The sequence below is a fragment of the Gastrolobium bilobum genome, unplaced genomic scaffold, assembly GCF_033153095.1.
Source record: "Gastrolobium bilobum isolate Gb01-03AN ecotype WA unplaced genomic scaffold, APGP_CSIRO_Gbil_v1 utg21960, whole genome shotgun sequence".
In the NCBI taxonomy this organism is placed as follows: Eukaryota; Viridiplantae; Streptophyta; class Magnoliopsida; order Fabales; family Fabaceae; genus Gastrolobium; species Gastrolobium bilobum.
In genome coordinates, this window is record NW_026897231.1 from 74047 (window position 1) to 90940 (window position 16894).

Here is a 16894-nt window from a genome sequence, read left to right on the forward strand (position 1 = left end):
TTTTATGCAGTTAATGCAGATAAGTTATCTGTATTGAGTCCAAAACGACATCGTTTTGGAGCGAAAATCAACAAATTTTTATAATTTTATTTCAGGATTATAATAGTTTTTATAATTATAATTTTTAATATTTCAACACCAAAACTACGTCATTTTAATAATAAAAACAAATAACTTATCTGCGCTAAGTGGAGAAATATTTTTCTCATAAATAAATCTTTGAAATTGATAGGACTCCTATTTGGTGTTTATAATTGGTCAGAATCAGCGACATCTCCTTAAATCTAGTATATAATGTAGGTTATATAACCATCATGTCATAGGAGCAAAAAATTTTGTCCCGCAAACACAAGCATAGAAGAGAGAGAAAGTGGAAGCAACAGAAGAAAAAAAAAAAAAAAAAAAAAAAAAAAAAACCAGTGATTATATCAATCCATACCAAATCCAATCACACAAAATTAAGCTGACATATTAATTTGCGAATTAAAGAAATTGCATAAACTGAATCGAAACGTTGTCTAACTTCAACAACAGAAATTATCCAAGCATTATAGAACAGAACTTCTAACCAAGTTGTTCAAATGAAAGCTACAAACTCTGAAATGATGAAGTGAGAACAGAAGGATTCTGCAGCACACTGCAAGATTCGTTCTCTTCTCTTCAGGATTGTTCAAGTATTCAAAATACAATTCTTGAAATCAGAAAAACTAAAGAGATCCCACTAACTAGCTTAACATCTATATTATATTTTCCTCCTCTCATTCCTATGTTGTCAACCCTTTTTAACGGTTTTTAGCACATTCCCACACGTGGGGCCTTCTTTAGAGTTGACTTCCAACTTCCAAAATGCTCAGCACGTGACCAAACTAACCTGAAGCACATGCAAAATTGTTAGCACAATTACCACATTACAATTTTCACACCATCCTACTCTCTTTGGGCCATTATTGTGATACTAGCCCAATATTATTCATTTTCATTAGTTATAAGTCGAAAAAATCTAGGGTACTACAGGTGTATATACAATGTACCAGTAGCAACGCGCCACGTCAGCTGTTATTGTACTGGAGAGAGAAAAAAAAAATAACTTTTATATTTTACAATATATACTACTGGTAATACATAGTGTAAATACATACTCACTCCCAGTGATTGATGCGCATGTAGTACGGAAGATGCGCTCCATTAAGTCCAATTTGTTACCTGTTAGACAACATTAAAACATGAACTAAAATTTTCTAACTTTGGAAAAGGAAAAAAGAAAAAGAAAAAACATAAAGCCCAATCTCAATTCCATTCTAAACATAATATATCGTGTCCTTGGTGTAGCAGCCACTTTTAAATTTCGATAAAAATTGCCTACCGAAGAATGCAAGCAGATTATTTAACTTCAGTAATAGATATCTACATCACATTGCATAAGCAATACAATAATATATATTATATACAGCCAAGGCAGCTTGAGCACATAAGGGAGTCTGCCTCTGTCACAAACAACTGGACAGGACATCTACGAAGGGAAGCTACTACTAACAAACATATTGATTAATAGAAGACCAATGATAAGACATAAATAGAGTTCATGAGTTGATTCTCTTGGACAAACTAGCGAGATGTTCCGATCCAACAAGGCCCAAAAGCTAGCAGGAATACTCATATCCAAAAAGCAGAAAGCATAGCCAAGATTGTAAGATTGTTTTCTGTTACACATTTGAAATTTGATGGTTTGTCAAAGTAAACAAATAATACAATGACTTGAGAATAAGAATCTGTATATTGTATTCAATTGTGTAATAACCTAATACAAAGAGTTACAATATATAGAGACCCTAATGGGCTTAAGTAAGACGCCCAGAATATTAACAGATAGGAAGTAATTTATTCAAATCTAATCAAGTCTAATCATATCTAATATTTCCTATTCTAATATTTCTAATACTCCCCCTCAAGCTGGTACGTATATATCATAAGCTCCCAGCTTGTTACATATATGATCTATTCGGGGACCTCTAAGAGCCTTGGTGAAAACATCTGCAAGTTGATCACTGGAATTAACAAATGCTGTCTCGATCTCTCCTGACTGAATCTTCTCTCTAACAAAGTGACAATCAATTTCTATATGTTTGGTCCTCTCATGAAAGACTGGATTAGAAGATATATGCAATGTTGCTTGATTGTCACAGATGAGCTTCATGGGCTGCTGTTCACAGAGATGTAGCTCCTTAAGCAATTGTTTTAGCCAGATGAGCTCACAGGTTGCATTTCCCATTGCCCGATATTCTGCCTCTGCACTTGACCTTGCGACAACAGTTTATTTCTTACTCTTCCAAGAGATCAAGTTTCCTCCAAGGAGAACACAATACCCCGAGGTGGATCGTCTGTCTGAAGGAGAACCTGCCCAGTCAGCATCTGAATAGCTAGATACCTTAGCATTCCCTTTATTTGTGTATAATAAACCTCTTCCTGGTGCTCTTTTGATATATCGAAGAATCCTGATAACTGCATCCCAATGGGAGTCACAAGGAGAGTCAAGGAATTGACTTGCCACACTAACTGCAAAAGAGATGTCTGGTCTTGTCACAGTAAGATAGTTCAACTTTCCAACTAACCGGCGATAACGACCAGGGTCGCCAATGGCTCCCCCTGTCCGGGTAACAGCTTGACATTAGGATCCATAGGTGTATCAATAGGTTTAGATCCCAACATACCAGTCTCATCTAAGATATCCAATGCATACTTCCTCTGACAAATGGAAATGCCCTGCCTAGATTGTGCCACTTCGATCCCTAAGAAATATCGAAGTCTGCCAAGATCTTTGGTCTGAAACTGATTGAATAAGTATTTCTTTAACTGATCAATCCCAACTTGATCGCTGCCAGTAATAATGATGTCATCAACATAGACTAGAAGATAGATGCACTGACCAGAAGAGCTATGCCTATAGAAGACAGAATGATCGGCTTTACTTCTGGTTAAGCCAAAGGATTGAACAACAGAACTAAAGCGACTAAACCAAGCCCGAGGAGACTGCTTCAGGCCATATAAAGATTTACGAAGCTTACATACCATTCCAAAATTCTCCCCTTGAGCAACAAAACTTGGTGGTTGCTCCATATATACTTCCTCTTGCAAGTCACCATGTAAGAAAACATTTTTGATATCAAGCTGTAGAAGGGGCCAGTGATGAATGGCAGCAAGTGCAAGAAATAGGCGAACAGATGCCATCTTGGCAACAGGAGAAAAAGTATCCCCATAGTCAAGACCAAATATGTGAGTGTATCCTTTGGCCACCAAACGAGCTTTGAGGCGATCAATAGTGCCATCAGGAAGAGTAACAGAGGGTAAATTATTAGAATAAGAAAGTGAAGTGAAAAGATCCTTATTACCACAAAGGTGATGAATAGCACTGAGTCTATTATCCAGGGTCCAAGAGATGATTGAGAAAGGAAAGCAACATGATTACCAGTGTCTTGAGTAGGATTCTGAGAGGAAACCTTCTTGAGAAGTGCCTCATATTCGGCACTGGAAAGAGTTACTGATCCAGTAGAATGTGGTGTAACATCAGTCTGAGCAAAGTTGGCAGTCAGTGATTTCAAGTGAGGGTACTTCCTGTAGCAGCGTTCTTCAAAATGTCCAAGATTCTGGCAATAATTGCAACGAGGCCTCTGTCCGCGGCCACCCTGTCCACGGCCACGTCCGCGACCGCGTCCACTGTTCCAAGAATCATTGGAGCGAGAAAAGAATGCAGTGGAATCGATAGCTGGCACATGTGTGGGAGCTGTTGGTTTGTCCTTAAGATTCAGAAGGCGTTGGAAAGTGTGTGACAGGCTAGGAGTCTCAGCACTGGTTAGAATATTCTCACGAACACTTTCTAACTCCTCATAAAGACCGGAGAAAGTTATGACCATAAAAAAGCACTCCACCTGCTTCTTGTACGCAGAGGCATCTGCAGCATGAGGTAACATAGCTAAGAATTCTTGCATCGAAGAACGTATCTTACCAATATAAGTTTCCATTCGAGACTCTGGAGATTTGCGCAATTCCATTATCTGAGACACAATTGAATAAAGCTGCTTAATGTCATTGGTGTAGAGGTTTTTAGCTTCCTCCCATACGTCATAGCAGGTCTCAAAGGAGATGAAAATGTCTATAATCGTCCGATCAATGGACTGCCAAAGGATACTTAGCAGTTGAGCATCAATCTTGTCCCATTCAGATGTCTGGTCTTTTGAAATATCGGCAGACTTAGTTGTGAGATGTGGACCGTGCCCCTGACCAGTAAACCCGATCTTAACTGAGGTAAACCAGGTCTTGTAAGTAGCAGATCCGGTCAGTTTCATTGTTGTAATGGATGGGGTAGTACTGGAGATGACTCCAGTACTATTTTTGGATGCGCCCTCCATCAAAAAATTAAATAAAGATGACCAGATAAACAAAGATGACCAGATAACCAGATAAAAGGACCAAATAAACACAGATTACCAAATAAAAAATAAAACAGAATTAAATAGAAAATTCCAGCACTATGAACAATGACCGGAAAGCAAAGAATCACTGATATCTTCTGAACGGGCGAGACCCACAACGAATGAAGACCAGATCGGAGAAGAGGGGAAGGAAGGCGAGTTGTTCTGTCTTGGAGTGGCCAGAAAAAGCCACCGGAACAGTGCTCACGCGCCGGTGAGAGGCGGCGCGTGAGGACCACGCGCAGAGGAGCTCAGTCGCGCGTGAGGGCGCGTGACTTGGCCGCCGGTGATGGGCCCTCTGCAGAGTTGGTCACCGGAGGAAAGAGAGCCTGATCGCAGGTTGTCCGGTTGAAATCGTCGCCAAAAAAGTTTTCCGGTGACCGTGAACAGTAGCAAACGGCGGTTCTGACGGCAAACAGAGGCTGAGGAGGCTGGTTTCTGGCTTTTTAGGGTTGAGGCGAAATATTTGGTGACTAAACAAGGGTTATGGCTAAAAAAAAAAAAAGGTTGCCGGTATGATGCACGGCGAGAAAAGGGTTTTATGCGGAAGCGAGGTTTCCCAGAACGTAAGCTCTGGTACCAACTTGAGAATAAGAATCTGTATATTGTATTCAATTGTGTAATAACTTAATACAAAGAGTTACAATATATAGAGACCCTAATGGGCTTAAGTGAGACGCCCAGAATATTAACATATAGGAAGTATTCTATTCAAATATAATCAAATCTAATCATATCTAATATTTCCTATTCTAATATTTCTAACACAATGTAAACATTTCCAATACCATAAACAGGTTTTAACTCTTATGCATAGCTCACAGTGGCTAAACAAGCAAGCACATTTGAAAAGCATATATGACTAAACAAATGGCAGCCAAAACATCCCAAAAACTGTAATCATTGACAGTACGAGGTCAAATACTTACTTGGTCAAACATTGCAAATTATTATTTCCCATGACATTTAAGCATAAAAATAATGTATATATCATGGCCCATTTTTAAAGAACAAATTAAAACGTCACTTAGGAATCAACTTAAAAATAAAGGCTACGATGTTCTTCAATGACCCTACAAATCTAATATAAAAATCACCCACTTGTCACTGGTCAGGACCTAATTCAATTTACTGTATTACCAATAACAGCAAACAACAACCAAGCCTATCCCACTAGATGTGCTTCAACTTTATTAACAAATTCTTGATAAATCAAAATGAGCAATTCATGAATGTAAAAGGATATTAATATCTCACCATAACTCTAATATCCCAACAATTTCCTTAACTTTTTTTCAATTTTGAAATAATCAAAAATGCTTTTCAAAAAATGGTATAATGATCTGTCATGAAAACAAAAATAGGATATGATAGATGTGAAATCGAACATAAAAACGGCTAAACATCATTCTCAGCCTTGTAGAAAAAGAAGGATTTGTTGACTTTCATGAATTAAAATTGACAATGATGATAAAACATATAACACTAGCAAACTCTAATATTTCAACAATTTCCTTAAGTTCTTTTCAATTTTGAAATTAACAAAAAAAATAAACCACTCTCCATTAAACCCCAATTAGTGAGGGTAGGGGTGAGGGGAATCCTTATCCGCACAATCTTATCCATGCATATTTGCAAATAGACTGTTTCCCGGGTTTAAACACGTGACCTTTCTATCATAAAAGAGCAGCTTTGCCATTACTCTAGACTTGCCCTCTTTTGAAAGTACCAAAAATGCTTTTAAAAATATGCATATAGATCTGCCATGAAACTAAAGATAGGATATTCTACACGTGAAATCGAACATATTGATGGCTAAATATCATTGTCAGCTTATAGAAAAGAATATTGTCGAATTTAATGAATTAAAAGGTAACAATGATGATAAAACATACAACACTAGCAAATAAAGTCACTTCAAGTTCTTCAGTCTATCGTATGGCCTTATTTCTGCAGCAGTAGTGTTCTTCAAGGATGATCTAGATTATGATAAAAATCATATAAAAATTTCTAAGCCAATTCAAACTGATTCTGATTGCCACTTAAGAACATTTGTTGTAACTTAAGAAGCACACAAATAAAAATTTGTTTTCTGATGCAGCCTCAATTCAGTTGTAAACAAAAGATTTGACATACATCATTCTCCAACATTAAAAGAATATAAATTTGTATTTTTCACACATTATTCCCTACAGTTACAGTTTCTTATTTTTTAAAAATTTATCTGTCAAAGACAAATAAAAAAATAACAACTCAATATAGAAACTTTAAATTTACTGTAAGAGGGCATCAGGTAGATAGCGAAGCATAAAATAAAATAAAAAACTGAATAATTTGTAAACATCTCTATCTATAGAGTCAAGCATGGGTATTACCTTCAGCAATTTATGACATCAATTCTGGGCAATGGAGAGTTTTGAAGTAAGTAATAAACTATCCAGATTACTTCATCATCGGATATTATGGCAAATGAGTGCTTTGTCACTTTTAATAACTCCAATTTTATAAAGCAAGGAGGTTGAATTGTCTTGGAACTGTGATTTAAGAGCTCCTACACAATTAGAGTGAATTAAAGAGATATTTTATTGGATATTCTGAAATGAAAGAATGAATATTGGCACAAATCTTGACATTAAAAAACATACATCTTAGGTGCAATATGAAAAATAAAGAGAAGAAAATTCACTAAAGTAACTTACATGTAGTATTTCCTTAAGGGTAAAACAAGAGAGTGTCATTATCTTTACATTAGCAAGCACTTGCAACCAGCTTATGAAGACAATATCGGTATTATGAGGATGTGTAAAATAACTGGTGTCAATATTTACTTCTTCGAGGAAAGGAAGATTGCATGCGAAGGATAGTTGGTAAATAGGAGCCCTCATGATAGTAAGAGAATTGAGATTTGGAATAGAAAGTGTAATTATGTCATTTTCAAAGCTCGAAAGTCTGTAGTTATTGCATATGGTCAAACTGGAAAGGTTATAATTAGATATGCAGAGGACTTTTACACCATCATCCAAAGAACAACCTTCAATGACCAAAGTATTCAACATTTTACAGGTTGAAAAGGGCTCAGCACAGTCATGGTTACTTGCAGTAAAAATGACATGCTTAAGATGCAAGCTTTTTAATGCCGGCAACTGCAGAGATTTCGGAAGTTTTATCATCCCGCTTTTATGCCTAATGAAAACCTTAAGAGATGTCAAAGACGTACAGGAAAAGATGAACGGGATAAACTCAAATTCTGGTCCGCGAATATAGGAATGTATGTATATATGCATTGTCAACTGTTGTATTTTGTGCAACACAGCATATCTCATGATCCAATTCAGGAATATGGGATCAACAAATCCACGGCACAAGAAATCAAGACTATGCAAGGATATAGAGTCATTTCGACTACACAGAACCGAAGACACAAATTTGGTAAAAATAGCAGTTTTTCTAAAGTGGTTGCGATCGAATTTGAGATTAGTGAGACATTTCCAAAGGTTCTTCCACCTTTGAGACAAGACACAAGTTTGAACAGCATATTTTGTGTCCATAAATTTCAATATATGGAGCAGAACACAGTCAGGCAAGTCACTGAGTCTGTCCCTCTCCTCTTCTCTATCTCTTCCACTTGGCCTCTCTCTCTTCATCGACTTTTCCTCTGTTTCTATTCCTTCCATAGATACCTGACTCAAAAGATAGATAAATGCTTCATAAATTTACTTGCTTAAGATCATAGAGATATTAATAACTTCTCCCATAATTTTTAATTTTTAATTTTTGTGTGTGTGTTGATTAAATTATTAGCATTTGAGGGAAAACCCTTTTGGAAACGATAATCGAAAAAAATCAAAATAAAATGGTCCATACCCCATTGCCAATACAATATTAGATGTGGGATTTGAGTTTCTGGCCAAATTGGTCAGTGAAAAGCTATAAAATTGATGATGAAATTCGGTAAAAGAGAAAGAGGTTATCCTACAAATACCTTGCTGTTTTGGATTCAGATTATTCGCAAATCCAAGCACCGAGTAACGAAGTTGAGCACCTGAGTTTCTTGCCCAAATGTTGATTTAGGGTTTGAATAATTGGAACAAAATTTATGGGCTAGGTATGCTAAGTAAACAAATTCTAATTACCAAAAAATTTTATTACTAACTTTCAACTCTTCAGCCTGGGCGTGACCGAGGAGAGAGACACGCTCTATCTAGGCGTGTTTCACCAAGTGCTGCCACGTGTCACAAAAGTCAATGGTTTGACCGTAAAACTTTGGAAGTCCATAACTTTTGACTCGGGTATCCGAATTAGGTAATTTTTTTTTATTCCACATAACTTTTCGAGATCTACGTAATGACACCTCATTTGGCATATTTTGTCTCTCACAAAAAAAATTGAATTTACAATAATAATACCATAAGAACGTTTAAACTCAAATTAATAAGCACAAAACCACTGTTATGATTAGAAACATTCATAATAAAGATCCTTATGATTATGGTAAGTTATGATAAGGTTAATTATGTATGTTATTGAGATATATATTAAAAATTTGAATGAAGAATTTTATGAAATTTATAAAAAAAATTTCGGTTAACATTGTCGGTGAAAGAATATCGAATAATTTATATTAAAAAGTTAAGTAGTGATTTTCGTTTTATTTTGATTTTTAAGTTTTTGTTCAAGATTATAAAAATGTTAGATTATTTTAGTAATAATTATAAGGTAACAAAGTCATGTCATTTTTAATAATTATGGTATCATTTTTAGTAATTATGGTATTATTGTAAATTCAATTTCTTTTGTGAGAGACAAAATATGCCAAATGAGGTGTCATTACGTAGATCTCGAAAAGTTATGTGGAATAAAAAAAAATTACCTAATTCGGATACCCGAGTCAAAAGTTATGGACTTCCAAAGTTTTACGGTCAAATTATTGACTTTTGTGACACGTGGCAGCACCTGGTGAAACACGTCCAGATGGGGTGTGTCTCTCTCCTTGGTCACGCCCAGATGGGGCGTGTCTCTCTCCAACTTGGTCACGCCCCATATAGGCGTGACTCGCGCTTAGGTCACACCCCACATGGGTGTGTTTCTCTTTATTGGAACACGCCCCATGTGGACGTGTTTGACTGCTATATTTTCGTAATTAATTTCAAAAAGACTACATTTTCGTAATTTTTTAATAAAAAAGCAATAAATTAAATTTTTTGCCGAGGATGAGTAGCCTTCTACCACTCCGTGGTTCCAATTACAGTATTGAATTAAAAATACGGGTAAATTCCTTTCATTTTACTTTCTTTTGCATAAATATGGGAGTATTCCAATAATTTAAATTGGGGAAGGTTATAATTATTACCTCTTTTTCTTACTATTTAATACTATTAAATCATAATCGTTGATTTTCGTCAATCTAACGGTTATAATTTATTGAAAATTAGTGATTAATTAATAAGTATGACCCAATAAATTATAACTGTTAGATTGACGGAAATCAACGATTACGATTTAGTAGTAACACGTAGTAAGAAAAAGAAGTAGTAACTATAACCTCTCACATTCAAATTACATAATTACACCGCATAAATCATGCAAAAATATTTTACATATGCTTAATATCATACATCAATAGCCTCTACAAGCATGCAAGTTGCTAAAATTTAAAATTTAATACCTGATGTTGCAAGCTGATTAGCTTTCTTGAGCGAGCAAAATTAGTGAGTTGCAACCTTCCTTGTTGAGCTGCTTGCTTAAGCGAGAAAAGTAGTGAGCAAATTAATTTCAAACCCGAAGTTGATGTCTCCATCAATGGCTTGCTCGCTGAGCTGCTCGTTTAAACGAGCAAGGTCAACGAGCATGCCTACTCATCTTGAGACAGCTCGCTTGAGCAAGGGTGGCAGCGAGGAATTTTAATTTCAAACCCGAAGCCATTGCCAACATCAAGGCCTTATTTGCTAAGTTGCTCGCTTAAGCGCGCAAGCCAACGAGCATGCCCTGTTTTGTAAAAATGGTTCCCTATGTTTTTATGTTCTATCTTAGGACTTTGGATCCTACTTTCTTCACCCTTAAGATGTCTGATTATCCACATTACAACAACCATATATTCAATATCTTACTTGCATTTATTTTTCTTCAAACTATTACATATTACAACCATATCTTACGTTACAAGCCACTTAATCCCATATTGTTAACATTTCAACATATATTCAATAATGTCTCATTGACCATCATATATGCATCTTTCCACTTTCAAAATATTCCAATGGACATTACATCACAAGCATTCATGTTACACAAGTCCGTTAAATTTCCTTTAATCAAAAGATGCATAAGGTTATTACAAAGTGAAAATAACATAAGGCAATGTTCTTAGAATACATCAATTCGTCTGTCTCTCCAAAATAGTGCATAACTCCATGCTCCCTCCACTTTGACAGAAATACATCCATGATCTAATGTGTAACTCTCCAAGCTACAAATGCAATATATGACTCAAAATATGATCTTAGTATGCTCTCATGTCAAAGGGTGTATAATCCAAAATAAGCATATCAACAATCACTATTCAAGCCTCCTGCCCTGGGAATCATCACATGTGCCACCTGTGGTACCTGAAAATAATCTCCACATGGGATGAGATACAATCTCAGCAAAATAAGGGACTTTGGAGATTTCTCCAACCCTGAGCTCACTTCCATGACATATGAGTATTAAAACAGCACATAACAACCAAGCTCTCAATCATAGGCATCTATCTATGCCAGGTGTATCAACACTAACCAAATGTCCCTTTGAACCATCAGCCATCCCCAAAATATTGGTATGATTCACAATGCAAGCTATTCCTCTAGACCATCAGCCATCATCGAAATGCTTGTGTGAATCTAATCTTACTAGCCAGAGAACCACTCAAATCATGCAACCATACATGGAAATTCCACAACTCAAGCTCAAGCCAATACACCATATTCTAATACCAGTGCACATACATATTATGCAAACCATTACTCTTCATGAAGTATGGTGGAAAATCTCCCAAAATCCAAGAGTTTACCTAACATGGTTTTGTCCTCTTGTTCTCTAGGTCAACAGTCCCAACATCATAATCAACAACAAATCATATACCAAGGTAATTGAATCAATCAACAACCAAACAAAAGTATGCAAAACAATTCATGGTTCCAACATAAACAACCATAATCCATCATTTTCAAGATTCAAAGTTTTGCCATCTTACCTACACTTCTCAAAGTCTCAAGAGCCAAGCTCTATGATGTCCCCGCTTACAAATCACCACTAGCAACCACAATCCTAAACAAACAAGACATAGTCAAACATCAATCACCAAAACCAAACATAATTTTTTGAATTTACCCAATTTCACAAAGGAAACCCTAACCCCTTTTCCAAAACATCCAACAATAACCAAGTAAATAAGGTTCTCTTACCTTATGGTTACAAAAACCTTTGTCAAAGGAGGATTCTCAAGCTCCCAATAAACTCATAACTCAATTCCTTGGTTTCACACACATGGAATTCGAAAATGGTGTTTTTGGAAAGGAAGGAGATGATTTCTTACTTGTTCACTGTCAGATTAACCAAAGGAAATGGAAGGGATGGGTTGATGATTAAGCTTAACAAAGCTTCATAAAGTGTTAGAAAAGCATTAATGAAGGTAGATAAGGTATATTTTCGACCAATAATGGGGGAAACAGAGCTATCCTTGGTTAAGTTTGGGGATAAATGCGGAGAGAGAGTGTTTACAATGTTTTAACAATTTTCATGTATGCTCGCTCAAGCAAGCAAATCCGCGAGCTACAAACTTGCTTGCTAGACTGCTCGCTTAATCGAGCGAGTCCACAAGCAGGGACTTAATGTCATTTTTGCCATTTTTTCTATTTTTCCTCAAACTTATAATTCTTCTCAATTTTTTCTCTTAATCCTCCTTTTAATTACACACTTAAATCCAATTTAAGTAATTTGATTATTAGAGTTATACCCTTTTTAAAAAATTTGACCTCAAAATTTAAAAGGCATACATAATGAATAACTCAGGATACTGATGCAAAAGCTCACTCTCCCGCTCCCAAGTCGCTTCTTCAGATGTCCTTCCTCCCCTTTGCACTTTAACTATATAGATTGTCTTACTCCTAATCTTTTTCTCCATTCTATCCAGAATCTGTGCTGGTCATATAAGATTAGTCAGATTCTTTCTGATCTGCACTGTATCAGGTTCCACCACATGGGATGGATCCGGTATATACCTTCGCGATTGTGATACGTGAAAAACATCGTGTAAACCAGACAAGTGGGGAAGTAAGAATAGTCGGTAGGCCACTGGTCCTATCCTCTGGATAATCTGACAGGGCCCAATGAACCTAGGACTAAGCTTCCTCACACCTAATGCCCGTCCAACACCTGCGACTGGTGAGAGCTTCAGAAACACGTGCTCACCAACATCAAACTCCAATGGTCTATGTTTGTTATCATAATAGCTTTTTTGTCAGTTCTGAGCACTCAATAACTTGTCTCTAATCATATAGATCTGATTAGAAGTATCTTGAACCATATTAGGTCCAAGCAATTGCCTCTCTTCTATATCAGTCCAACAAGTAGGAGTTCTAGCACCTTAATCCAAAGAGCAAGCCCTCAATATGTCCTCCAAAGTCTGGATAATGCTCTCCGTCTGACCATCTGTTTGGGGGTGATAGGTTGTTCTAAGTCTTAGCTAAGTTCCAAAAGCTTCCTATAAAGCACCCCAAAACTTAGAGGTGAACTTTGAATCTCTATCACTAACGATGCTCTCGGGCACACCATACTGCCTGACAATCTCTTTAATGTACAATTGAGCTAGCCTCTCCATGCTATAGTCAGTCCTAACAGGCAAGAAATGGGCTGACTTTGTCAACCTATCAACAATCACCCAAATGGAATCACAACCAGTCTGGGTTCTAGGCATTCCGACCATGGAGTCAATGGAAATGCTATCTCATTTCCGTACTGGTATCTCCAGTGATTGAAGTAGGCCTGAAGGTTTCTGATGTTCAATATTCACCTTTTGACACACCAAGAAATTAGCAACATACTTGGCAATATATTTCTTCATACTAGGCCACCAAATTTATTTATTTTTAAATTTTGGTACATCTTGGTGGCTCCTGGGTGAATACTAAATTGGCATTTATGCGCCTTAACTAATAATTCTTCCACCAGTTCTCCCTTAGGCACAACAACTCTGCCTTGATACAATACCAAGTCATGATCTTCCCAAGAGACATCTTTTTTCCCTATCAGTGACTCTACATCATCATCTTGTCTTTGAACTTCTCGGATTTTCTTAATTAGCTCATCATGAACCTTAGTCTCCTTTATCTCAATACCCAAATCATCTCCAATCATTGTCAAATGCATGTCTCTGAAGTCTTCTATCAACTTGCAGTCTCCTATCATTATACTAGCAATACTCACAAACTTTCGACTTAAAGCATCTGCAACCACATTGACTTTTTCTGGATGATATTTCAATTCGAAATTATAGTCTTTGACGAACTCCATCCATCGTCTGTGCCTCATATTCAATTCAAATGATGTTTATGATATATCAAATTGAAGGTCTAGGTGTCTACTATACCTTATTAAAAGTTTAGAGTCATTGGATAAGTTGAAATGATTGCAGTTTCAGAAACTATGAGGGATGCTTGGTCCCCCGTGTGCAGAGAGTTGGCAGTCTTGTACGTCTTACTTGCGACGAGCGTATCTCTTTCGTTTCTCATTGAAACAAGGCGTACCTTATGTTAAATTGAAACAAGGTCACTAATCTCACTATTCCCTAACTGAAAGGGCGTGTTGAAAGAGTGCTGTTGAACCAGTGATTGAAACAAAAGCCTATTATTTCTAAAGAGCATTAAACCACTATCACCCACGTTAACCCTATACAACACCCCTTCCTTCAGAGTAACAATAGATGCAGTGGACGAACCTTTTGCTTTGGTATTCAAGAAAGCATCGTTCAACACTTTTCTTGTATCCACAAAACCTTTTTCTTATTGAAGTTGAACAGCATTCAAAGCCTCTGTCATGAGCTCTCTGGCATATTCACCAGCATCGATTCCATTCTTGGCCCAACCACCGACCCCATAAGCCACACCCATGGTTTGCTATTCCTCGTAGACGAAGGATGCATCTTCTCCCATTGGTTTCTCCGGGTTATCCTTTGGATAGTAGAATTTTCCAGTAACCATCTTCAACACCTTCAACCATTTCTTTAGCTTTTCTTCATCACCAATGTATTTATCATGAAAACGCTTCTTGATAATCATCGTCGAAGGTTTAAGATTTCAAAGAAAAGAAAAGAAAAGAAAAGATGGCGTAGAGACAGAAAGACAGACAGAAATAACATCTCCTATAGTTAAATTGAAGCCTGTTAGCTCAATTTTTTCTATTAATCCTCCTTTTAATTACACACATAAACCTAGTTTGAGTCATCTAATTATTAGGGTTATACCCTTTTTAAAAAATTTGACCTCAAAATTTAAAAGGCATACATATTGAAAAACTCGGGATACTGATGCAAAAGCTAACTCTCCCGCCCCAAGTCGCTTCTTCAGATGTCCTTCCTCCGCTTTGCACTTTAACTATAGGGATTGTCTTACTCCTAATCTTTTTCTTCACCCTATCCAGAATCTATGTTGGTCATATAAGATTAGTCAGATTCTTTCAGATCTGCACTGTTTCAGGTTCCAGCACATGGGATGGATCCGGTATATACCTTCACAATTGTGATACGTGGTAAACATCGTGTAAACCAGAGAAGTGGGGAAGTAAGAATAGCCGGTAGGCCAGAGGTCCTATACTCTGGATAATCTGACAGGGCCCAATGAACCTAGGACTAAGCTTCCTCACACCTAATGCTCGTCCATCACCTGCGACTAGTGAGAGCTTCAGAAACACGTGCTCACCAACATCAAACTCCAATGGTCTATGTTTGTTATCATAATAGCTTTTTTGTCGGTTCTGAGCCCTCAATAACTTGTCTCTAATCATATGGATCTGATTAGAAGTATAATGAACCATATTAGGTCCAAGCAGTTGCCTCTCTCCTATATCAGTCCAACAAGTAGGAGTTCTAGCACCTTACTCCAAAGAGCAAGCCCTCAATATGTCCTCCAAAGTCTGGATAATGCTCTCTGTCTGACCATCTGTTTGGGGGTGATAGGTTGTTCTAAGTCTTAGCTAAGTCCCAAAAGCTTCCTATAAAGCACCCCAAAACTTAGAGGTCAACTTTGAATCTCTATCACTAACGATGCTCTCGGGCACACCAAGCTGCTTGACAATCTCTTTAATGTACAATTGAGCTAGCCTCTCCATGGTATAGTCAGTCCTAACAGGCAAGAAATGGGCTGACTTTGTCAACCATCAACAATCACCCATATGGAATCACAACTAGTCTGGGTTCTAGGCATTCCGACCATGGAGTCAATGGAAATGCTATCTTATTTCTGTACTGGTATCTCCACTGATTTAAGTAGGCCTGAAGGTTTCTGTTGTTCAATATTCACCTTTTGACACACCAAATAATTAGCAACATACTTGGCGATATATTTCTTCATACCAGGCCACCAAAAATTTCTTTTTAAATCTTGGTACATCTTGGTGGCTCCTAGGTGAATACTAAATTGGCATTTATGCGCCTTAATTAATAATTCTTCCACCAATTCTCCCTTAGGCACAACAACTATGTTTTGATACAATACCAAGTCATGATCTTCCCTAGAGACATCTCTTTTCCCTATCAGTGACTCTACATCATCATATTGTCTTTGAGCTTCTCGAATTTTCTCAATTAGCTCATCATGACCCTTAGTCTCCTTTATCTCAAAACCTCAATCATCTCCAATCATTATCAAATGCATGTCTCTGAAGTCTTCTATCAACTTGCAGTCTCCTATCATTATACTAGCAATACTCACAAACTTTCGACTTAAAGCATCTACAACCACATTGACTTTTTCTGGATGATATTTCAATTTGAAATTATAGTCTTTGACGAACTCCATCCCTCGTCTCTGTCTCATATTCAATTCAAATTAGGCTTATGATATATCAAATTGAAGGTCTAGGTGTCTACTATACCTTACTAAAAGTTTAGAGTAATTGGATAAGTTGAAACGATTACAGTTTCAAAAACTATAAGGGAAGTTTGGTGCCCCGTGTGCAGAGAGTTGGTAGTCTTGTACGTCTTACTTGCGACGAGCGTATCTCTTTCGTTTCTCATTGAAACAAGGCGTACCTTATGTTAAATTGAAACAAGGTCATTAATCTCACTATTCCCCAACTGAAAGGGCGTGTTGAAAGAGTGTTGTTGAACCGGTGATTGAAACAAAAGCATATTATTTCTAAAGAGCATTAAACCACTATCACCCACGTTAACCCTA

The 16894-nt window shown here is 36.9% G+C and overlaps 2 protein-coding genes across 4 annotated transcripts; both read right to left on the minus strand.

Moving 5' to 3' along the window:
- Positions 1–550: 550 nt before the first annotated feature.
- LOC133305034 (F-box/FBD/LRR-repeat protein At1g16930-like) lies at positions 551–8536 on the minus strand. Of its 3 annotated transcripts, none has more exons than XM_061505138.1 (5): positions 8449–8536; positions 7166–8146; positions 6842–7017; positions 1144–1203; positions 551–871 (listed from the first exon to the last, which is right to left on the minus strand). In XM_061505138.1, exons 2-3 carry the CDS (start codon positions 8138–8140, stop codon positions 6844–6846), a joined length of 1149 nt encoding a protein of 382 aa, XP_061361122.1. In that variant the 5' UTR covers positions 8141–8146; positions 8449–8536; the 3' UTR covers positions 551–871; positions 1144–1203; positions 6842–6843. The 3 variants fall into 3 exon arrangements, with proteins under 3 accessions (XP_061361122.1, XP_061361124.1, XP_061361125.1); XM_061505140.1 differs by having other exon boundaries at positions 1140–1203; XM_061505141.1 differs by lacking the exon at positions 8449–8536 and adding an exon at positions 8331–8379.
- Positions 8537–13206: 4670 nt separating this feature from the next.
- LOC133305025 (uncharacterized) lies at positions 13207–14015 on the minus strand. Its single transcript, XM_061505129.1, has 2 exons — positions 13606–14015; positions 13207–13369 (listed from the first exon to the last, which is right to left on the minus strand). The coding sequence occupies exons 1-2, from the start codon at positions 14013–14015 to the stop codon at positions 13207–13209; spliced, it is 573 nt and encodes a 190-aa protein (XP_061361113.1).
- Between the last annotated feature and the right edge of the window lie 2879 nt (positions 14016–16894).

Excerpts from the sequence above, each read along its gene's own strand:
- LOC133305025 (XM_061505129.1), bottom strand. The coding sequence starts at position 14,015 with ATGGAGTTCGTCAAAGACTATAATTTCGAATTGAAATATCATCCAGAA. Across the intron at positions 13,370-13,605 it reads CACCCAGGAGCCACCAAGAT|GTTGACAAAGTCAGCCCATT; the intron begins GTACCAAAATTT and ends GATTGTTGATAG.
- LOC133305034 (XM_061505138.1), bottom strand. The coding sequence starts at position 8,140 with ATGGAAGGAATAGAAACAGAGGAAAAGTCGATGAAGAGAGAGAGGCCA. Across the intron at positions 7,018-7,165 it reads CCCTTAAGGAAATACTACAT|GAGCTCTTAAATCACAGTTC; the intron begins GTAAGTTACTTT and ends CTAATTGTGTAG.